Source organism: Lygodium microphyllum, chromosome 1 (genome assembly GCF_053477565.2).
Source record: "Lygodium microphyllum isolate KBCC chromosome 1, Lygodium_microphyllum_v1.1.10, whole genome shotgun sequence".
Classification (NCBI taxonomy): domain Eukaryota; kingdom Viridiplantae; phylum Streptophyta; class Polypodiopsida; order Schizaeales; family Lygodiaceae; genus Lygodium; species Lygodium microphyllum.
This window is the reverse complement of record NC_141135.1, coordinates 121,834,807-121,859,431: the sequence shown is the minus strand read 5'-3', so window position 1 is coordinate 121,859,431 and position 24,625 is coordinate 121,834,807. Positions and strand designations below refer to the sequence as shown.

The 24,625-nt window shown below is 40.6% G+C and overlaps 1 protein-coding gene across 1 annotated transcript; it reads left to right on the top strand.

Moving 5' to 3' along the window:
• The first annotated feature begins 4,990 nt into the window (after positions 1-4,990).
• On the top strand, positions 4,991-5,380 carry LOC148041620 (uncharacterized). The gene has a single exon (XM_087692126.1). The coding sequence runs from the start codon at positions 4,991-4,993 to the stop codon at positions 5,378-5,380; it is 390 nt and encodes a 129-aa protein (XP_087548252.1).
• The last annotated feature ends 19,245 nt before the right edge of the window (positions 5,381-24,625 follow it).

Below are 24,625 nucleotides of genomic sequence, written 5' to 3'. Positions count from 1 at the left end.
TGCAAAGTGTTGCTACAACGTTAATAGAAGCTTGGACAACAAAGAGAAGACACTTTAGGTGTTTTACATATTGTGTAGAAGTGTTTCTGGAAGACAAATATGTAGGAGAGTGGCTGAGAATTGGTCAATATCTCAGTACATTAACAAAGAGAGATGAATGGTCAGATGAGGAGTTTAAGAAGATCAAGAGGAAATCCTATGGATTTTTCTTAAAATATGGATACTTATGGAAACATGCTAAAAAGAAACAAGGTATGCCATTGCGAGTTTTGGGTGACAGAGCTTCACAAGTAAAAGTAATGCAAGAATTTCATGAAAGCTTGTGGGCTGGTCATAGAGGTATTTGGGGTACTTTTACAAAGATCAAAGAAAGATATTGGTGGCAGGGTATGTATAAGGATGTTGCTCACTTTGTGGAAACATGTACGACATGTCAAATGTATTCAACTGTGAGACATCGAGATGGATTGCAACCCACATATCCATTGTCTCTTCATTTTAAGTGGGTGGTGGATTTGGTCACAATGCCTACAGGTCTTTGGAAAATGAGGTATCTTGTGCTTGCTCGTGAAGACTTGACTTATTAAGTGGAAGGGAGAGCTCTACGTACTAAGACGACAAATGCCTATGTACTTTTCTCTTAGAAGAGATCTTTTGTCGATATGGCTGTGTGGGAAAAATTACAACAGATAGGGGTGAGCTAGATGCAGATGAGGCTCATGATTTCTTTGCACGGTTGGGGATAAAGCTTGCTTTAACATTAGCCTATAACCCTGAAGGAAATGGCAAAAGTGAAAGAGGTCATTCACCTATTCTGAAGGCATTGGCAAAAGCATGTGGAGAGAAGATAAAAGAGTGGCCGCGATTGCTCCCTTATGCTTTGTGGGCTGACAGAACAACTCATAGTACTGTTACAGGATATATGCTTGCAAAATTGATGTATGGTCAAAAATCTATCATGCCAATAGAAGATATGACAGTCACATGGAGTGTGTTACCTTGGGAGGAGGAGTTGAATCGAGAGGAGTTATTGGACTTACGCATTAGACAGTTGGAAAGAAAGTTAGAAGACATAGGGGCAGTAACTGCAAAGTTAAGGGTAGCAAGGATACAGAACAAGAAACGGTTTGACAAAAGACATAGACTGAGACCAAGAACCATACAAGATGGGGATTGGGTATTGGTTTATGATAGCAATTTAGATAACCAGCATAGTGCCATGCGTAAAGTTTCTAAAAGATGGTTTAGATCCTATGTGGTAAGATAGGTGTTTGATAATGCTACTTATGTATTAAATGAGTTGAATGGGACAGCCACATCAAACTTCAGATAGTAGGGAAAAGAATCAAATTATTCAAAAGGCAAGAATCTACTACCTATGAGCTGCCAGAATTGGAAGAAAATAGTGGTCATGATACAGGGGCTAGCCAGGAAGATATGGAATATGAAGAAGTAAAGGATATGGTTGTAGAGGATGAGGAGGACTCAGAATCCGGTGACAACTAGGATTTTGGCACATATCGAAGGATGTGCAGGTTCAGAGGGGGTGGATGTCGTGATGTTATGAGGACACGATGTGAAAAAGTATGGAATGCATCATCATTCGACTTCTTTATTGATCTAGAGAGTCAATGTGATGTGAGCCATTAGTACTAGTGTGAGTTGCATGGATTATCCAAAAATACTACATTTTTTGATAATTTTAGCCTATATTTGATATTATTTATTGTAAAAATTTGAAAAAGTTAAAAAAGCTTCTAGATTAGGATGACATGCAAAAAGCAAGTTGTTTTTTGAGCCAGTTAGGAGATTTTTCATAAAAAAGACAAATTGACGAAATCGCGCGTGTCGCGATCGCTGTAAACAGGCTGAAAACTGCAGATTGAATTGAAAGAAGAAGAATGAGTGATTTGGGAGATCCGTGGCCAGGTGTCTTGGAGTTTTACCCCCCTTTCGAAGCCAACAGAGCCATTAGATTTGGGTTCCGAGTAGCAAAGAAGGAGCTATAATTTTTATGCACGTTTTGTTCTACGAAGAAGCTCCAGGAGATCTAATGCCTGGAGATTGCTTCTGAGTAGTGCAAAGATTCCAGGTTCTTTCAATACATATTGATTCAATATGTATTGACCTAAGACACCGTGATCAAGTGTCTTGGAGTTTTACCCCCCTTTTGAAGCCAACAGAGCCATCAGATTTGGGTTCCGAGTAGCAGAGAAAGAGCTGTAATTTTAATGCGTGTTTTGTTCTACGAAGAAGCTCCAAGAGATCTAATGCCTGGAGGTTGCTTCTGAGTAGTGCAAAGATTCCAAGTTCTTTCAATACATATTGATTCAATTCATTGTGATTTGTTTTTGTAATGTTTACCACTTGGGTATTCTCTATCTTCTCTTCCATCTCCTATCTCTACTTCCTTCTACTTCTGATCCCCAGTGGATTCGACCTTTCGACAAGACAGTAGGCGTAACATCTTTGTAATATTTAAACATTTAAATATTTAAATATTAAATGTGTCTATACATATATACTGATCCATGCCTTTGATGAAATTAGTTGATAATAGATTTTGTGGCCATCCAATCAATATGGGGTATTCGCATTGAGCAACTGGCAGAGACTATGTTGCATGTTTGTAGGGATGTGCTTACATCCACAAGGTATGAGCGACGGCAGGTTGCTAGGCTTAGGGCTCGGAAAGGGATTTTAGTTCATGGTACACCCATTCATAGGGATATTGAAAACATGCCTCTTCATCAGGAGATTCTAGATGGTCATCATGAACTAGGCCAACCACAGTTTGGTATAGATGTGGCTAATGTTTTGTCATCAACGGATAGAACCATTAGGGGATTTCAAGTCCAACAACAATTTGGTGTGGATTTGACGAATGATTTTGCCATCAGCGGGCGACAGAGAGAACCATTAGGGGATTTCAAGTCCGACGACAGTTTGGTGTGGATTTGATAAATGCTTTGCCATCAGTGGTGGGTGGTTGCAATGGCCTTAATCATGTGATTATCGAGTCGTGCGTTAATAATGTTTCAATGTCTAAGTGCCAAAATGGGGAAAATCTTAACGGAGTGGTTTGCGAGAGTGTGTGTTGCCATGTTGAATTTGTAAATGGGGATAATGAGCTAGTTGAATAGCATGTTGGTTTGGATTTGGCAATGATGCATGTCGATCATGTTGTGCTTGATATTGTTACGTCAACATATGGTTGTGATTTTGGGAATCACCACACTGTGGAAAATTCCGTGGTTAATGAGTCATGTGTTCATAATACTATTGTTTTCGATCCCTAGAGTGGTGGATTGTGCTCCATTTTACATGCTTTGCCTGCAACGGATGTTCACCCAGCAACATCGGTACTGCTATTTCAAGAGCCAGATGTGCATTCCATGGGAAGTCTTTTTGAAATGTATGAGAGGTATTTAGCTAAGTTGTGGAGATGCAATATTTGAGTGCAAGGGTCGATTTTGTTTGGAAGGCACTGCTGTCGAAATGGAAAAGTAATATTTCCACCATTGCAACGTCCACCACATCCATTGCATGATTTGTTGCATGGTATGCACCCTCAGAGTAGGATTTTTAAAAGAACATACGAGCATACAACAATGCTCTTGCATTTGTAGCACTCGAAGCTAATGTTGACAAGCTACTTGTTATCAGGAATGGTTACACCTTTAGAGTGGATGGCTTTGTTTATCACCGTATAGGTACTTTGCTTCCTAATGTGAAACATCAAGAAAGGCTAAGATTTGCACAACTCTATGTTTATGATACCGAGCATGAGTTGCTTAATAGGCTGGGGGCTATGCATGATTTATTACCAAATTTGCTAGGGGAGCTTCAATGTATGATGCATTGACACAACATATATGCACATGCTTTTAGGTGTGTGGATTTGCAATTGCAAAATAATCCCGTGCAAGAACTAAGAATGAGTATTTTTGGTGTTCAAGGAACTAGTAAATAATACTCTACTCCTGTAGCAACTGAGGTTGCAACTATCATGTCGGGGTAGGGTGACGAGGATACTCTTGACCGTCGGGATATTCATGTTTACACTCGGGGTGGTTGATGTGTTGCTATTTCAAACTTGCATAGAGCATATATGCCAATGCTATATGTCCTCCTTTTTCCTATGGGGGATGAACGTATGTAAAGGTTCCCTATAGTAATGTTAGTGTTCCTGTTAACATATATGAATTGCCCAATAAAAATTGTGTTACCCAAATGTAATTTTATGCATTCCTTCAAGTGTGCGAAGATACTGAGGTGTGCATATTGCATGGTGGTCGACTATTGCAACGATTTATTGTTGATGCTTGTTGTAGTTAGAGCAGTGCAGGTTAACTTGGTGTTGCTAGAATCAATCAGTGTTGCAATTGGAGGCCTACAAAGGCCTGACAAACATGGTGGGGGCAAATGATAATGGGCTAATGCAGATTGTTGGTGCCTTTGTTGGCAAGAGGATAGTTTTACTGTTGTCATTCACCGGTGGGTCAAGGCACATGTATCAATTATATCAGGATGCCATGGCTATAGTGTGATGCAAGGGAAAACCTAGCCTTTTTATAACAATGACATGCAATCCAAAGTGGTTGGAGATAACTAATGCTTTATTTTCTGGGCAAAGTACTTATGACTATCCGGATTTGACTGCTCATGTGTTTCATAAAAAGCATGTTGATTTAATGTACACGTTGTTGTGGAAGTATCTCTTTGGAAAGATTACAGGCTATGTTACTATGATTGAATTCCAAAAGAGGGGGCTACCACATTCTCGTACTTTGCTAATTTTAGAGCCGTCTTTCAAACCTTCTAAAGTATGTCACTATGATAGACTGGTTTGTGCTGAGTTAAGTTTCCAGCCTTATTTGAGACAATTTCAAAGTGCAACATTCATGGTCCTTGTGGAGGATTGAACCCCAAGAGTCCCTGTATGGATAAGGGTAGATGTACTAAAGATTACCCACGAAAATTAGTGGACATGACAACGGTTGATAGTTTTGGCTATCCCATTTATCGAAGACGAGATTATGAAAAAACTGTGATCATAAATGGTAATGTTATTGATAATCAATGGATTGTTACAAATAATCCATTCTTGAGCAAGAAATACAATGCACACATAAATGTGGAGGTGTGCTCAACAGTTGCGGCTGTTAAGTATTTGTATAAGTATGTGTACAAGGGGCATGACCGTGCAATCGTCAAATTTTCGGTTGGGGTTGATTCAACACGGAATGGTGGTGATGTTTACGAGGTGGACAAGATACAAAGTTATTTGGATGCACGATATGTTTCTACCTCTGAGGCATGTTGGCGGATCTATGATTATGCTTTACACGATGAAAAGTTTGATATACATCGTTTGTAGGTTCACTTACCTGGTGAGAACTATGTGGTGTTTCGAGATACAGATAGTATACCAGATGTTGTGTAGAATGAAGACCTCCAAAAAACTACTCTTACTGAATGATTTGTGTGCAATTGCATTCATCCAGGGGCTAGGACTATTCGCTATTAGGACTTTCTAGTGTATTGGGTGTGGAATGCATGACATAAGATGTGGACTAGGAGGAAGTGTGGAAATATATGTGGTCAAATAGATGTATTTTGTGGCACCTACATGTGTGGTGAGCTCTACCATTTGTGGATGCTTTTAACAGAGTGTCGGGGATGTACTTCTTTTGAAGATTTGTGTATTGTTGATAATATGATCTAGGATACTTTTAGGGATGCTTGCATTGCAAGGGGCATGTTGGAGAGTGATGGTGAATATGTTGTGTGCTTAAAAGAAGCTGCCTCTGTGCAAATTGGTGCTCAACTTCGTACTTTTTTTGTTGAAATTTTGGTCTTTTGTGAGCCAACTCGACCTGGCCATCTATGGGAAAGATTTTTGGTGCCAATGGTAGAGGATATCATGTATAGATTGCAGCTATAACACGTACACGCCGCTCTTGGTGTTCTGCAGCATGAGGCATCTAACATGGCTTTGTTACATCTGCTAGACCTTTTGCCTCATGTAGGGCAAAGACTCTCTGATTTTGATGGGTCACTTGAACCTCATCAATCAAACTCACAACTACATGCTAACCCTCTTTTGCAATATGAATATGCATACAACATATCAGAACAACATAGGGTTTCTGAATCCGTAGAGGGAATGTTGAATGAGGGATAAAGATTTGCCTTTAGTGCACTTATGGATGCTATTGACACAGATATTGGGGATGTATTCTTTTTGGATGGTCCTGGTGGGTTTGGGAAGACTTTCCTATATAAATGTTTACTTGCGAAGGTGCATAGTGGTGGTCGTATAGCAATGGCAACAACATCATGTGGCATTGTTGCCTTGCTTTTACTAGTGGTCGTACATCTCACTCACAATTTAAATTCTCAGTAGAATTAAATAATTGATCCACTTGCAATATTTCTGTTCAAAAGTGACCTTGCTCGGTTATTGAGACAATCGAGCCTTATTTTGTGGGATGAGGCTCCTATGACCCATCGATATACCTTTGAAGAAGCGGTTGATAGAACTCTAAGAGATGTTATGAGTTGTGATAAGCCATTTGGTGGAAAATTTGTTTTGTTTGGAGGGGATTTTAGGCAGGTCTTGCCGACTGTGGTAAAGGGAACACGTGAGGATATTGTTAATGATGCATTGTGTTACTCTGATTTTTGGCATTACATAAGGGTGCTAAGGCTATCTGGGAATATGCGAGTGTCAACAACTGGTAGTGTGGTGGACAATGGGTTCATCTATTGGATTCAAGGAATAGGGGATGGAGTGGGTATTACCGAAAGTTGTGATAAGTCATGTGTTCCACCTAGCATGGTATTAAAAGGACAGCCTATCAAAACCTTGATTGATAGTATCTACAGTGACGTGTCCAATGTGGGTCACTACACATCATATTTTAGTGAGCGAGCTATACTTACCTCGTGGAATACAGAAGTGGCTACTTTGAATGATCATGCATTGCAACTGATGCTAGGGGAGGTCAGGCAGTATTATAGTACAAATTTGATTGCAGAGACTGACGACTCATTTTTGTACTCTGTTGAGTATTTAAATACATTGGACTTGGAGGTGGATTTCCTCCTCATTCATTGTTGTTGAAGATAAATGCACCTATTATTCTTCTTAGAAACCTAAACCTAAGAAGGGGTATGTGTAATGGTACGAGGTTGATATGTAGAGCTTTCAAATTTAGGAAAGTGATAGATGCTCAAATAATAACAGGGGTAAATATGGGCGAACGGGTTTTTATTCCTCGGATTACTTTTATTTTGAATGCTACACAACTGCCATTTACTATGAAAGAAAGATAGTTTCCCATCCGGTTAGCATTCGCTATGACAATCAACAAGTCACAGGGGCAGACTTTGTCCATTGTTGGGCTTTATCTAAAGGTACTAGTATTTACACATGGTCAGATGTATGTTGCATTTTCAAGGGTAAAATCTTCGCATGGTGTGAAAGTCCTATTGGGTGAAAAGGATGGGGATATGACCACAAACATTGTATACAAGGATGTTCTTCGAAAGGTGTAGTAATGTGCATTGCTTTCTTTGTGGAGATGTAGTTACTGATGACCATGTAGGGACACTAGTTTTGCATATATGTGAATTGCTCTTTGTGCCCTGTTTGGTTAGCATATACTCTCTTGGAAGTAAATTATTTTTCATATTTCACTATTTATTTAACTTTTGTAGATGCCTACCCTAGAGTGGCACTATTACCCAGATTTTGACTATCAAAAGGAGCTACAGTGCACATTGCGCACAGTAGAGCTCCTGATGATATCATAAGAAGGACACTGGCAAGGGTCATTGAGCGTTTATATGATGATGTTAATATTGACATCAAGCTCCCAGTTTTTATTGAAGTTGTACATTGTGGATACACATAATATTTTCGGGTGCATATGTACGAGGTTGACCATAAGAAGATATTTCAATGCTCTCATACTAATAAGATACCGATGCATTGGTTCAAGGATTTGGGTTGTTTTGTGACACTGCATCAACGTTTGTCAATACCTACGGAATGGTTCACAAATGTTTGACCAGGTATTATTATTGTTGGGATGAAATGATCTTTGTTAGTTGTTCCACATATTTATATTGCGATTTTTGTTCCAATGCAAGTGGTAAAGAGAGAGGTAGGACTATTGCATCACCCATGTGATTACCAATGGAAACGGTGGGATCGTTCCCTACTTCGCCTTCGCATGTTTTGCTCAAGGAGGAAGATTTTGTTTATGATTCCTCAAAGAAGAGGAAGCTTTCTTTCTATTAGGCATCTTGGAGACATTGTCTTTTTTTGTTGGCATCGACCATTTGCCTATGGTACTTGGCATCGACCATTTGCATATGGTACTTGGAAACACTCGAGTGCCTTATACTTGGCTTTTGTGGCTTCATTTTAACTAGGTCTCTTATAGAAATTCTTTTTGTGGTGCTTGGTCTTTGTCTCAATTATGACCCGTTTCAGTGTAACGTTGTTGTTCCACGTACTTATATTGTGATTTTTGTTCCAATGTAGGTGGTAAAGAGAGAGATAGGACTATTGCATCGCCCATGCGATTACCAATGGAAACTATGGGATCATTCTCTGCTTCGCCTTCGCATGTTTTTCTCAAGGAGGAATATTTTGTTAATGATTACTCAAAGAAGAGGAAGCTTTCCTTCTATTAGGCATCTTGGAGACATTGTCTTTTTTTGTTGGCATTGGCCATTTGCCTATGGTGTTTGGAAACACTCGCGTGCCTTATACTTGGCCTTTGTGGCTTCATTCTGACCAGGTCTCTTATAAAAATTCTTTTTGTGGTACTTGGTCTTTGTCTTGATTATGACCCGTTTTAGTATAACATTGTTGTTTCTAAGTATTGCACAAAGCAAGCATGTGATTGCTTACATTGATGTCAAGAGGAAAGTTTGTAAGTATGGTGCATGGAAGAGATTATTTCTATGTCTGGCATTTTGTGTTACAAATTTTATAACCTACTTTTAGTTTTAAGTTTGGTGTGTGTGTGTGTGAGAGACAGAGAGAGAGGGTACTTAAAGAGAATTGGAGAGAGAGAGAGAGATAAAACATCTTGGATATGGAGAGGGAAAATAGGAGAAATGGATTATTGAGCGAAGTTGTCGTGTGATAGCACGACAACTTCACATGCCACTTTGCGGCAGCTTCACGAGCGTGAAGCTGTCGCGAAGTAGCCTAACGTTCCGCGCACATGGAACTCTAGTACTACATTATTATTTTTACTATTTGCTTGAAGATCTTTTGAACCTCCATTTTATTCTCAAGTCTATCTCTCTTATCTATATTATATTATTATTTTCAGTATTGGTTCGAAGATCTCCCAAACCTCCATTTTATTCATGGGGCCATTTTAATTGACATGCTTGAGGCTTGATGATACTTTAATGTATGAGTCTCTCCCTCTATGTGTATATGTGTGTGTGTGTGTGCGCGCGCTAGCCATGAGACCAGGCATTGTGGACCTGCACTTGCATCTGTAGGCTTTTTAGAATCTTTGCCCCTCCTACCATGAGTAGGCTCTCTTGACTTAAGGTGATGACTCATCTCTCTATCCCCTAGAGAAAGGCGCTCATGATAAGATAGATGTCATTTACAATCAAACGTGCCATTGCCTGACCTATCCTCCAGCCTTCTACCATTGTTAGATGCATCGTTTGCAAATGTGTGATTTTCCCTATAGCGATGATCCTCCCTTGCACTTCTCTATCAACAATCCCATCTTTCATCTTCTCACCATTTCACAAGGCTGCGATTCCTCCCAAAGCAAGAGCCAAAAGTTAGCACAAATAAGAATAGCTTGTCCCATTCTTTCTCATCCTTTTTATATAGGTCTTTAGAGTTAGGGTTTCCTCACCCCCCTTGGGCATTCCAGCCCTCTTTTTGGCCAAGTGACCAAGTGACTCATCGCTTTTCCTTGCATGCAACTAGAGCTATTGATTTATATGCCTTTAGCTCAAGTACTACACATTTGTTAATATAATTTACATGCTCTACAAGGGAATGGGATGATAGAAATGGCGATTTGCTATGCAAAATAGTGGAAGGCTAAAAGTATCACTATCAGCGTTCCAAATTTGCATTTGTGACGCTAATAGCGATGTCACTCAAAGAAAAAAAGTGCCAAAAACCCAAGCATGGCATTTATCGAAAACATTTTCGATAGAGAGTGAAAGAGAGAGTGAGAGAGGTTGTTGCTTTGAGAGAGAGAGAGAGAGAGAGAGAGAGAGAGAGAGAGAGAGAGAGAGAGAGAGAGAGAGAGAGAGAGAGAGAGAGAGAGAGAGAGAGAGAGAGAGAGAGAGAGAGAGAGAGAGAGAAATAGGGGAACAATGAGAGAACGAGAGAGAAGGATGATAGAAAAATAAAGGGAGAGGGGGAATAGAGAGATAAAGAGAGGTAGGGAGAGAGGGTCTTTCAATATCCTTTTTTGTAAGTTTTTTATTTTTTATTTTTTATTTTGATTGTAACGAGATGCGTTGAGCGAGTGGGGAAAGAAGAGAGAAATAGAGAGAAGAATGAGAGAAATGAAGAAAGAGATGGAGAGAAATAAAAAATGGGAGATAAAGGGGGTAAACACACACACACACACACACACACACACATAGAGAGAGAGAGAGAGAGAGAGAGAGAGAGAGAGAGAGAGAGAGAGAGAGAGAGAGAGAGAGAGAGAGAGAGAGAGAGAGAGAGAGAGAGAGAGAGAGAGAGAGAGAGAGAGGTGGGGAGAGAAATAAATAGGGAGATAGATAAAGATAATGAGAGAGGGAAAGAAAAGGAATAGAGAGAAGTACAGAGATTGGGAGAGAGAGAGAAACAATGAGTGAGAGAGAGGAGGGAGAGAGAAACAAAGAAATATTAAGGGAGGTAAACAAAGAAAGAGAAAGAGAGAGAGAAAGAGGGGTGGGGGGAGAAATAATAAGGGGGATAGATAAAGATAGAGAGAGGGGTAGAGAAAAGGAATGAACAAAGAGAGATGGAGGAAGGCAAACAAAGAAAGGGAAAGAGGGAGAGAAAGAGGGGTAGGTAGAGAAATAGTGAGGGGGATAGATAAAAATCGATAAAGGTAAAGAGAAGGGGAGAGAAAAGGAATGAAGAGAAGTAGAGAGACGAGGAAGAGAGGAAAACAATATGAGAGAGAGGGGGGGGGGGGGGGAGAGAAACAAAGAGAGACGAAGGGAGGTAAACAAAGAAAGGGAAAGGGAGAAAGAAAGAAGGGTAGGGAGAAAAATAAAGAGGGGAAAGAAAAGGAATGGAGGAAAATATAAGAACAGAGAGCGAGAAAGATAAATAGAGACTAAAATGGAGGAAGATCATCAATGAGAGAAACAAAAACATATTGTTTGCTGTAACATAGACCAAATGGACAATGATGATGGTTGTGACATCCAAGATCACGAGGTGTATCTTAATCAACGTGTCCCATGTCCTTGCACTTAGTGTGAGTTGTCAATTAGATGAAAGTGTCAGTTATCTATAGACCACGTGTGACACTTTTGCAAGTTTCCATCAGAGATCATTGACCAGAAAATCTTAGATTTTGAGCAAATGGTAAGAAAAGTGTGTATCAATCATGCTTTACATTTTCAAAGTAATTGAATATCATATATAATAATATTATATGTACCTTGGAAATGTCTATAGAGAGGTGATGCTCCATCCTAATGAATGCACCTATTAAAGTCCGTCAGAAGAGTTCGTGGATGTGCAATGGATGGAGTGCTTGAATCGATACACCCATTGGAGGGCATACCGTAGACTACGCCCTTGATACCAAAGGAGACAGTGGACCATTTGGACCTTTCTTCAATCTTGGAGCGTGAGATGGAGGCAATGATCAATGCATTACTGCCCATGGATGTCACCACAAGGATCTCACTTAAAGACATTGCTTGCACTCCTAAATGTGTAGGCAAAGTATGGGTGGAGCGATGAGAGTATGCCCAAGTTGTTCAGGTACATTCTACGCTCTATTGATTTTTGAATTTATTATAAATTTTTTTTTGTGCTCTTCAAAGATGCTTCCTTTTTTTAATTGCTAAAATATCACATATTATCACCTGGAATCACGATGCCTAAGTTTCGTGATGATGCACGATTAGTATTATAAAAGCTTGGCATGGACTATAACATCATCCGTGCATGTGTTAATGATTGTGCTGTTTCGAGGAGACTACAGGACTATTGAGACATGTTCAAAGTGTGGTGCTTACAAGTATCGACAAGACTTGAAAGGAAAAATTGTCTCTCAGAAGGTTCTCAAACACTTTTCACTTATATTGTGTATACATCATATGTTTCGTATGTTAGGTGTAGCATGGCAAGCTTGACAACATGGCATGCGTAAAATAGATCCATAGATGGAGTCTGATGAATATTAGCAAACTCATGTGCATAGAGCCACATTGACTCCACCTTTCCAAGCATTGAACAAGAACCAAGGAGTCTTTGGCTTGGTCTCACTATGGATGGCGTGAATTCATTCGGTCTCTGCTCAACTTCTTAGAGTGTGTGGCTTGTAGTCCTTGTAAACTACAATATCTTGCCATGACTTTCTATGAAGAAAGAACACTTGATCCTTAGCTTGCTCATTCTTGGGCACTAAAAAGTCAAGAACATAGACATCTACCTCCGTCCATTAGTTGATGAGCTCAAGACTTTGTGGGAGGAGGGGATTGTTTGTGGAAGACATAAGCAAGCATTGTGGTCGATGGTCCTCTAATATATGAGACATTCTCATGTGGACCATGCATGACTTTTTGGGATTCGGGGAGTGCTTAGGTAAGTGGGTTTCCATTCTCATTGTTGATATCTAATATAGCTTGTTCAAGTTTGTGTTGACTAGATAGGGATATTGTGATAAGTCTGGTTACCTCAGGTTATCATGCATATCCATTGTGTGGGCCATAGTTAGACTCCTGAAGGTCACAGATCATGAAGAAGATGGTATATCAGGGACACTCTGCTTTCTTGCCGAAGGGTCATGAACTGAGGGAAGGTTTCCTTGGATGACCTCTAGCACGAATGAATATCCAAAGCTGGTATGAGTTGAAAATGGTCTACAAGGAGTCACATCCAAGCAGAATGTGATAGTTCTCAATTTTCTATGAGTTGCCATATTGGACTCACTTATAGATTAACATTTGTTGGATCCCATGTATATTTTTAAGAATGTGGGCAACTTAATATGGAACCAGATCACATGAAAGTGTGACATTGTAGGGGTAAGAATGTATTTGAAGGAGGTAGGCAAGATGGAGGCGTTATTGAGCTCTAATGGTCGCTTCTTGCAACTACCTCACGCTCCTTGAGTCCTGTCCAAACTAAAGGAGAGCGCATGGTAAAGCAAATTATCAAGTCTATCCGCACCCTGACAAGTATGATGCATTCCATCAAGTCTACTTTTTCTAAAGATAACCAACTATTAGGGCCGAAATCCCATGATTGTCACAAGATATGCCATGTTTATCATGACCTTGATAGCAAGTAACCTCAATATTTCACTATTTTGTGTCTATTTGATGTTCCTAATGCTTCAAATTTTTGACAATTCGTACTATTAATCGTGATTGTGGGGTGCCTTACTCCAAAAATGCACTCAGTAATTTATAAGTTATCAAATTTAATGCAATGGATCTCATAGAAGGAGATCAATACATCCTCTATTGAATTTGCAAGGCGGGGAGCAATGGAGACAATCTATCTCTTTGAGAAGTACCTGCCCACAAGCATGTTCATGATACAAACTCACCTCTTGGTACATCTTGTGGATGAAGTGGAGATTGTGGAAAAACCGTCCATATGCTATGGATGTTCTTCTTAGAGTGCTTCATGAAAACCCTGAAAGGCTTTATGAGACAACCAGCTCGGTTAGAAGGTAGCATGGCCAAAGGTTTGGCTAGTGTCAAAGTCATTAGTGCATATTTCAAAGCGACTACTGACAATAGATTCAGATAACAATATGTAGTGGACATTGAAGAATGATGATAGACTGACTAGAGATGTGGTGATCGGAAAGGGGATAGAAAAAAGAATGGATGGTGCCATGGAGGAGAAAGTGAATTGTTTTTGTATGTTGCATCATGCATCCATGGAGAAGTGGCTTGCTAGGTACGAGTTGGACAAAAGAGAGTGGGAGGGAGTGTAATTAGAATTTCAACATAGTATACTCCATTGAATAGTTTAATATCTCGAGGCATAGAGGAGATGTCATGGTTTATGTCTATGCAGTGGTTGCATGAAGCTTTGATCATCATCGTAGCTTCGCAGGAAGGCGTAGAGATTTCTATTGTGAGGAGTAGGAACTCTTGAGGGGATGTAGTCCGAAGGTGACTTCATGCTTTCTTTACTATCATATCTAGATTTTATGCACAACAACTAATCTAACCATTTTAGTGTACAATAAAAATCTACATCATAGCGTAGTCACACATGGGGCATTTAGATTTGAGCGCATTGATAAAATGCGCTTCACAAAATGGATTGTGGTGTCATGGCAAAGTTCAAGCAAGAGAGCTTATGGTGGGTCACTAATTTGAATACTATTGTAGATGAGATGAATTATTTTGGCAACTTGTAAAGTATTATCTCAATGGATTATCACAGCTTTCTCCACGATCATATTCAATATATAGTGTCTTAAAGTGGTATTGGAAGGAGCTGCAGCAACTGTTCCGAGATCTATCTGGATTTCTAGAGATAGATTTCAAGAAAACATGGACGGATCTACATGATATGTTTGTCTTGTTAGGTCATTTGTGAACAGGTGCATGACCTTTTTATTAAAATTTTCACAACACGAAATAGTCACAAATGTTGATTCACTCTTATATGCGATATTGAACATGTAATCTCCTATCCAAATCCATGATAACCTCGATATAGTGGTATATTGTGTCGATATAGTGGTATATTATATGCCATAGATTTGGTTGTATTTGCGTTCGCTTGCTCAATTCATTGATAATTCACTTTTAAGAGTGCTTTAGTATATGCATTTTGATTAGCATCATTTTTTGCAAAGTTATGTTGTTGTGCTTTATCTAAATCCTTATATTGATTATGCTAATATCATTTTTTGTCAATGTAGATTACCTTTGATGATATCCAAAGAGAAAGATGAGTTGAGGGATGATCAATGAGGAGCTGCAAGAGATCTTCACATGTACATCTTTAGATCAAATGGCTTACTTTAGAGATATGACAGACCAGGAGTTGTCGCAAATATCCTTAGGTTGTTTTAATGCTTTAATCTTTAGCACGGTCCAATGCTTTAATCTCCAGGTGGGGTCGATGCTCTAGACTGGCTCCGAATGGAGGGAGTGATTCTAAGTGGTGTTGTAGAGATATAGATGTTGTGAGCCCATGATCGATTCCAAAGAAGGTTGCTACTCCTTGCTCTCATAGGATTTTTAGAGAGGATGGCTCTTTAGGTGGGTGTTGTGGAGGCACCAATGCAATGTCTTCATCTTGCTGTGGTCTGGTGGACACTTGTCATCTCTAGGATTTATTACACATGTAGGGATATCTACTCCCGTGACTTCAAGTTTCACTCAATTGTCTACAGAGGTGGCACCCCTATGGGTGCTACTTTGAGAGATATTACCCCTATAGGTACGCTAGATGTATAGGAAACTTCTGGTTATACCCAAGAGCATGGTTGTAGGTGGTAGAGGCCACACCTTAGATATAGCCCAGTAGGATATAGATACCTCATAGATAACAAAATATGTACTATGATCATGATTTATGAGGGGAGGAGGGTGATATCTCGCATGAGAGAGTTGTGTCAATAAGTATGTAGGCCCAATGTTATGGACCATTCGAATAATATACTAGAGGGGAGCAAGGAGTATGTAGTAGCATCTTTGTATGAGAAGTTTCTGGTACCTACGACGATAGAGAGGTTTTCCACTAGGTGGATGATGGAGTGTATGCATGCACATATATCATATAGACGATTAGACACATGCAAGGCAATCAAAAGTGGCATCTCAAAGCCCAAGTGGTTGGACATAAAGGATTGGCAGAGACTCGGAGAGGAAGCCATAAACTCTCCAAGATTATGGCAGCAGTAAAAGCAGGAGGCAACAAGGGCACGATTGGAGGCAGGGGTCGTACATCATCTAGGGAGTAGTAGCCACATGACTTATTTGGAGGACTTTGTAAGTTTTCTTTTGGTTCTTCTTGCTTTCTTATTTGGAATATCACTTGTACTAACAATCTTATTTCTAACAATGCTATTATGTTTTCTTTGTAGCACTCAATCACACAAACAACAATCCTACAGGTTTTGAGACTCAATATGTAGAGAGACACGATCTCACTATAATTATTGATAGATTGTATATACACGTGGTGAGTCATTAGTTTTTTTTGTGATGCATTATATATGGCATACTAATGTTTGGTTATTTATTTTTTGCAGAGTCTGTTCGTGCTTGGATTTATGGAGTGCATATCTTTTCCTTTTTTCATATTACGATTCATGCAAACCCATTTCATGTAGCATTCCTCGGATATATTTATCATCCTTTGTATTGATCCGGGTTTTTTACAAATCGGATTTCTACCACAAAATTTGGCCAAAGCCCCTATCAAGAGTCTTACCATATTACTTTTGGTTTACTCTTCAAGCACTAGGTTTGCTATATTGCTTCTCGATTATGATAACTCTAGCAAATGAGTGGAGCAAGTTCTTAGGAGGGATGTCAATGTAAAGGGTAAAAGAGATGGTTATCTTAGTGAAGATGGAAATGGATTACACCTAGGAGTTGAGTGAGTACATAGATTTTTCCAAGGACTAGCCTCCAACTACACATGGGTTTCGCTTGCATTACTAAGATTTGGAATCTATTACCATCATTAGAGGACACCTCACCCTAGTACACAAGTCAATATCTACATCATGGTGTCATTTGGATCTTACACAAAAGCTTACAAGCATGGACCCCTTCTGTCACATGCTTATATATATATAAGAAATTAAAGTCAAAGTGGCTTTTGAAATCTGCTTTTTATAATCTCAATAACTCCCAAGGAAAAGCAAATTTCAAGAAAATTTATATGTCACTCAATTGGTTTTGACCTAGTCTACAAAGTTGCAGAAGAAACTTTTTTCAGATTCTTCACCGATTTGAAGTTACAAAGGTACAGACTGCTGGCTACATGCAATTTTCTTCTCTCTTTCATCACATTAACTTTCCATTTTATTATTTTTATAAATATATTATAATAATGTACTTTGGGCATCCACCTCTTGTAATCTAGCTCTCTTTCTCTATTTTTTTCTACCATCGCCCTTGGCTTCTTGCATGATGACCAAGGTGGAGACTTGTCCCATCCACTATTCTCCATATTTTCAAAGATGCCATACATCATCTAGGATTATGTTAATCAAGAAGATTAGCTTAATCTAATCCCTCATGGAGGCTATATAAGGAGCCCATAGAGATGTAAAGAGAAAAATGACAAGCACATGAGAGCACTCTAGAATACACTCATCCTAGTCCATCTCTTTGAGGTAAGCTATGAGTGAGTCTCTTTTATTATGTAGTATAATGGCAAGCTTCCTTTACCTCTTCTCCTCTTCTCTCTCTCTCTCTCTCTCTCTCTCTCTCTCTTATATCCTAATATGGTGTCTAGTCCATATGTTCTTTCTCGTGAAGTTGTGGCTTGGCTCTTTTCATTCTCTTTGAGAAAAGGGATGTTCTAGCCCATCCCTTTGGCTAGGTGGTGCCCCTCTTTAGTTCTCTTAGTGAGGATTGGAGGCTGGGTGGATAAGAGGTAACCCATTCATCTTTTCAGCCCTCAGTATAAAACCGCACTTTGTGATATTTACATATAGATTTCCATGTTTATTTTGGATTCTCCTCTCCATGGTTCTATGTAATTTTATGAGTTGTCATCACTAGTCTTGTACTTATTTTATGAGTTATCAATCTTGTGATTTTAAGTAGTTTTTGCACTTTGTCTTGATGATGATTGCGTATTCTTGCTTTGTAGAATATTATTCAGTACATGGTGCTATGGGTGGTAGGGCAGCTTGTTGTCCTACCACCAATTTTTTTTCTCTGTAAAACTCTCCCTATTTGCATTGCTAATTTACTACATGAATTGCTATCCCAGTCGGTATATGTGTCGCCATTTGCATCGCTCTCTACATTGCCATTAATGTCGCTTTTGCGATGCAAATAGTGATGAATTTGTAGAGACACTTAAACTGGCACTTTTAGTGACGACATTGGTAAATTTTTAATGAATATTTGCATTGCTTTAAATATCGGCATGTGACTTGTATCTTGTATTGATGGGAGGCAACTCAAATCTCTTTACATTGTTCAAGATAATGATAAAACTGAGAGATTCAAAAGAAGGTTGTGGTCCTTTCAAGCTTCTTCTTTCTTCATGTCTTCACATGAGAGAGAGAGAGAGAGAGAGAGAGAGAGAGAGAGAGAGAGAGAGAGAGAGAGAGAGAGAGAGAGAGAGAGAGAGAGAGAGAGAGAGAGAGAGAGAGAGAGAGAGAGAGAGAGAGAGAGAGAGAGAGAGAGAGAGAGAGAGAGAGAGAGAGAGAGAGAGAGAGAGAGAGAGAGAGAGAGAGAGAGAGAGAGAGAGAGAGAGAGAGAGAGAGAGAGAGAGAGAGAGAGAGAGAGAGCAGTCATATATTGAAATCTATTGTAGCCATGATCTTTGTTAAAGGCGACAACAATTAGTGGCATTCAAAGTCAGAGTTGCCAAAAAACAATGTATTAAGGAGCCGATGGTGGGTGCAGATATGATAAAGGCTACCTAGCACAATACATGTGCAAAGAGAATATCCTACTGTAGGCAATAGCCTATATAAAGGAAGGGAGCGAATCGTTGTTGTTTGAGCTTACGCATAGCCATAGAGGTTAATAAACAAGGGGCCCTCTTACTCCATGCCATATCCTTCCTAAGTCTTTCTACTAAGTCTTATTTGACTAGCATCTTCGTCATGACACTCTCTAATAGTAGGGCTTATATTGTATTGTCCCCCATTCCTTCTTATAGTCATTTAGTTCCCTTTTGGTTTCCAAATAATTGTGTTGAGACCATTTGGTCCTTGATTGATGTATTGATTCCAACTTCAACAATATAAATATTGGATTGAGTCTTGAGTACATTTGTTGTTTGATATCTGTGCTATGAATATGTATCACTCTGCAACCCAAGCGCATAATGTTGAAGTGATGTCAATGTCTACTTGTCTTGGCTCTAAGTATGTCTGTTGTCATTCTTGTGGTAGATGTGCTTGGACACTGATTACACATGGCGACCATGATTTTATTTTTATTTTTATTTTTTATATATTTTTTGAATTACAAAGGGAGCACATTAAGTGGCATCCTATTCATGAGCAGGAGTCAACAAGTTGCATGGAGGCTTAAGAGATTTGCTTAGGAAGGCCCTACTTTGCATTTACCCCTTCAAGTTAACTTGTACATTGAGGGGAGTAGATGAAAAAAATAGGTGGTTACACCTAGTGAATCTACTCACTCATGTCTTCTAATTGACTCATACAAAATGATGGCAAGAGAGTGACTTTCATCATGAGATGGACCATTGCACAACTATCTATTCCTGTAATAATATAAAAAAAGAGGGGCATCAACAATTTCTCTTCCTCTTAGACAATAGGATTTTGTTTTAGTAGTATTCGCAAAAGATGGAGATAGTTACAAGTGGTTGTAGAGGGAGCTCATGCTCAATCGCCAAGACCCACAGATCGCTTATTGTTTCAAGTATTTCAAGCGAGCTCTAATGGCTATCTCTCACCTAGCCAATGCGCCGTCGATCCTACGAGTGTAGTGAGCTTACCTTGATGCCGAAATGAGTTGCCTCCTCTCTTGCACATGTAGGTAGCTCCACAATCCTAGATGCTAGCTCAAGTATCCTCAAGCCTCCTCCGTTTCCAAGCTCCATCCACCATAGCCATGCGCACGAGAAAAGAGAAGAGAAGAGAAGAGAAGAAGAGAAGAGGAGATGGTGAAGAGCTTCACCCTCTTGATCCCTCACTCCCACACACTCACTCCCTCACACTCTCACACTCCCTCTATCAAGAGCACAAACAAGCAAGGAGAAGAGAAGAAGAGAAGAAGAAGAGAACTCTTGTTAGCCACACACCAAAGAACGAGTTCTCATTCACTTTTTGAACTTTATATACAAAACCCTAAATTCCCATGGATACCCATCCCTTTTTACATAACTGGCCATTGTGGAAAGGCCCCTTTTTCTAATTCCCTCTTCTTACTTCATGCCCTTAACCTATACCTGTCTATTCTTTTACAAATGGCACAGGAGGGAGCCTGGCGCTTTTTTACAAGAGTTTTTAGATTTTGTTGAGATGCCTTTTATTTAAAATTGCGCTTTTTGCCTTAGGTTAGCTTTAGGGGCCGCCTCTAGGCCTTTGCTCTTTTTCCATCTTTTTTTCACTTTTTTCTTCATTTTTCCGCCATCTCGCATTGGGGTTAACATTACCCCCCTCCGAGATGGGTGCCAGTCCTATGGCACTTCTGGCTGTTGTTGGGGGATGGTAGGTAGTTGGCAAATTGTTCGGGTCTTTTCGAGCTGAAATGCAACTACCGACTCTTTTTCTGCCACCAACTCAGCCACAACTATCTTCCTTTCCTCCTTAGCCTTCTCCAATTGAGAGAGCAGCTCGGTGATGTACTCGTCATAATTAGCTGGTGGCGTCATTGTTGTGTGGATGGGAGTGGTCGAGGCCTCCACTTTCTAGCACTTCGGATCCTGCCTTGACTCGGCATTCATGGCTGGCCTTTTCTGCCCTATGGCTGTGGTCTTGGTGCTTTTCCCTTGGGCCAATTCTTTGTTAATAAAGTATTGCATCCACGCCATGAAGTTTGAGACATCTGTGCTGGTGGGGATGCTCGGGGTGAGGGTTGTTGCTTCAGTGGGAGGCACCAGGAGGGTCGGAATAGGGTGGATGGGAGCCTTGCCTTTGCCCTCAGTGACAGCTGGCGGTACGATTTCTGGCACTTACGTGCTGGAACTGGACCCCTCCTCTCTGGGCGGGCTCATAGCCCCTAGCTGCCTTGCTTTACTGTTTGATTGACCGATGTGTAGCTTGGGCCAAGTCTTCCTCCTCCTTCCTCCTTAGCTTTTCCTCTTCTTTCAACAGCTCTTCTCTCCCTCTCTTTCTCTATTTTCCTAGACTCTTCTTCCAATCTATCTCCTTCCTATTTTTTCTTCTTCTCCCTCTCTTCGGCCTCCTTGAGGGATTCCCTCTTTGGCCTCTCTAAATCCTCTTTCTCTTTTTTTCGGCCTTCATTCTGCTTCTTCTTTTGTGTCATCTTTTTAACAGGTTTCTTTGCTGTCTTATTGCTCATCTGTTTCTTTTGTTCTTCCCCTTCTTCTTCACTCTCTGTTTTGTCACTGGATACCTCTTTGTCCTGGTGAGGGGGTGATCTCTCGGGTGTTTCTCCTTCTCCTTCCTCTACATCCTGAGCCTTTTTTACCGCCTCCTGAGTGAGGGCAGTCAAAAAGCTTATGTAGCCAATGACTGAGGCTTTGAATGTGGCCTTCTTTCTTTTTGTGGTCTTGGATGCTGGGGAATCCTCACCTGCTGGTTCACTACCCAAAGATAGTGCTTTTGTCGCTTGGTGAATGGTCTTACGTACATAGCCATTCTAGTTGACTTCATCCAAGGTGCAACTGCCACATTCTCCAGCATAGGCACGCTGATTCGATGCATCAAGGAGTTGTAGTGCTGTGGTTGGAGAAGAGCACATGCACTAGCTTTGCTTGTAGATGGGCTTCCACATCAGGAATGTCCTGGATGCTGATGCTGTCATTGGTCACCACTTCTTCCCTCTTCATCTTAAGCATGGCATAAACATCTTTCTTATGCTTTTTCTCTACCTTTGGCTCCAACCCCAACGCTTTCTCCACCAAGGCTGGGTTTGAGTGTACCTGCACATGCTTGGCCTTTTCTCCCCTTCCCACCATCACAATGTTGCACTCCTGGTCTGGGTTGTACATCCTGAGGAACTCCGCACACTTTGTGTGATCAGGCTCTTGTGCAAAGTTCTCAAGGTACTTTGTGAGGTTGCACTGTTCGACAACTCTCTTGGTTGTTTCCTCCTTGGCCACCACACCTTTTATGTTATGGATGGTTTGAAATTTGAGCTAGTTGTAGACACAATTTTCTAGGGTGATGTGATATTGCATCCTTTCCTCCTCCGTGAACGGGAGTTGGTAGGCACGGTCTTGCTGCGACATCTTTCATTCCTGTCATGAACCCAAGTTTTCATTAGTGCTTTCAAAATAATAATTTGCTGGAAAAGAAAGACTCTATGTGTTTATTGAATGAAAGCATTAAAATCCAATGTAGATTCTTTCCTTCATATCTGACTTTTTTTTTTCCCTTTATTTCAAAGTTCTCGTGCCATTTTCCCTACCTCACTTTTTTTTTGACGTGTTTATGCATTTGCTTGATTTTCCTTGGTTTTGGTTTGATTCACCTTACCCCCCTCCCCTTCCAGCTTGAGAATAATCCTTCTAGGATTGAAAGTTAGGAGGTCAAGGGCATTCTGCAATGTGGTCTACGATTTACCTGCATAGGAGCCAAGTGTAGAAATTGGGATTGTACTCTAATTGAGCTTCGTGGTCTATATCAAAGGGTCGACTGCCTACGTGTGTGATGTATGTGAGAATATTTGTTAGGAAGTCACCGGAATTGACACGGCTAGCAATATGCAACTCTTCCTCAATCACTAGGCGATCGAGATAGGGGTCTCCTTTGATGTGCTCTAACATGGGTTGGCCATGAAGAGTGGTTAACACTCTATACAAGGTTGGCGTGACATAAGTGGGGTTGTCTCTACTGTTTTGATTGTGCTTGTGCGGCACTGCTCAGCGTTGGTCATTATTTGGAATCTTTCAACTTCCCATTGCAATGGAAGAGTGTACCAGTGCCTTAAGAACGGGGATTCAGTATCGACAAGTTTTGATAATTCTACAGAAGTGGTTCGTTTATCATAGGACATGATGAGGCGATGTTTGATGGCCCGCTCTTTGGATATCTCGCTGGTGAGCAATTCAGTAGCGGAGTTAGAGGCTTTTGCGAATGGAAATTCAAACGTCTCCCAAGAAGAAGGCATCATTCGAACTTCATTTGCAAAGGGTTCTTGCAGTACGCCTAAATCCAAGTGATCATAGCTCAGAGTTAATGACATGAAAGTGGCATCGAGTCGTCTAATGCAATCAACCATATCCTCCTCTGTGTCCTCAGCCAGATTGGTGACTAGTGTTAAGAATGATTTTGGCTCATAAGGGGGTCGAAGGTCTATTGGCAGTTGGGGTTTGATAGAACTAGAGCCTTTGACAACAATTAGCTGCGGTTGCAGGTATTTTTGAGATTACGGTTGGACCTCTTGAATTAGGGCTGGGGTAGTAACAGTGACGTTTGACGGACTATTGCCTTTGGTATGGATCAGGGAAATCTGAGCGGCTCTATCGGGTGTTGATTCATGTGACAGTGTTTGTCATTTGGGCCAATAGGCTTGTTCAACTTTCTTGGGCATATGTGCGGATGAGCTTGATGGATATGGGTCTTGAAAGCGATATGGCTTCTGGCTTTGAGGTTTTATGGGGCTTGGTGTGATCAAACTTGAGGGTGGTGTGTGAGTAGTGCCTCCGACCGTGCGGGCCTTAGGGATCCATATCCAGGCATTTTCCTCATAGTAGCCTTGCGTATGCAAGAGGGCTTTAGGGACCCATCTTGGCTTGATCATGCATTGATTTCTATAACTGTGCCTTGGCCTCCTAGGTTTAGAGTTTTGGTGTTATGAGGACCTGAGCGTTGACTCCTAGGCAGGGGTTGCGGTTACTTGGGCCTCCATTGAAGCCTAGGCTGTTGGACCTTGGCCTTTGCTGCAATGAGCGGCGATTCTAGAGATTCAGTGGTGGGTGGTGTCTGAGCACTACCCCCCTCCTTAGAATTGGCTGTTAACATTTCTACTAGTGGTCTTGTGGACTTTGACGAGGTTGCATAGCCCTTGCTAAAGGCTGTAACAATGCAAACGTTGCCTATGGCAAGGTGGATACACTGCGATTCATAATCAACATCGTAGTGAGTTTGCTTCATTTCAAGTGCGACATTTGCGGGAAGTTTGGCCATTTAGCAGGCACCTGTTGGAGCAAGATCAGTTTTCTCCAGCAAGGCAGTCGGCAACCATGGCCTGTTAATCATCGTGTGGGCAAGGAAACAATTTTCAGTAGGATGATGGGCCGAAACAAATACTCCAAAGGGGTAAGGCTATTGTTGAAGAACTACCAGGAGGCAATGGGGTGAGCCTCATTGAGGCTATGTAGGTTAATGGCACTGAAGCTTCTAGCCTACGTGCTATAACAAGAGGCCAAAAAAATAGAGAAGGCGACAAAGATAATGTAAAACCTGTCGATGAAAACCCTAGGTAAGATGATAAAGGAATGCAAGTTCTAAATCCTGATGAGGAAGGGGGACCTCTGAAGCCCGTAGAGAGTAAGATTGATGCCAAGAGAGATAAAGAGGTGTCGAGAAAGAAGGTGAGAGCTAAA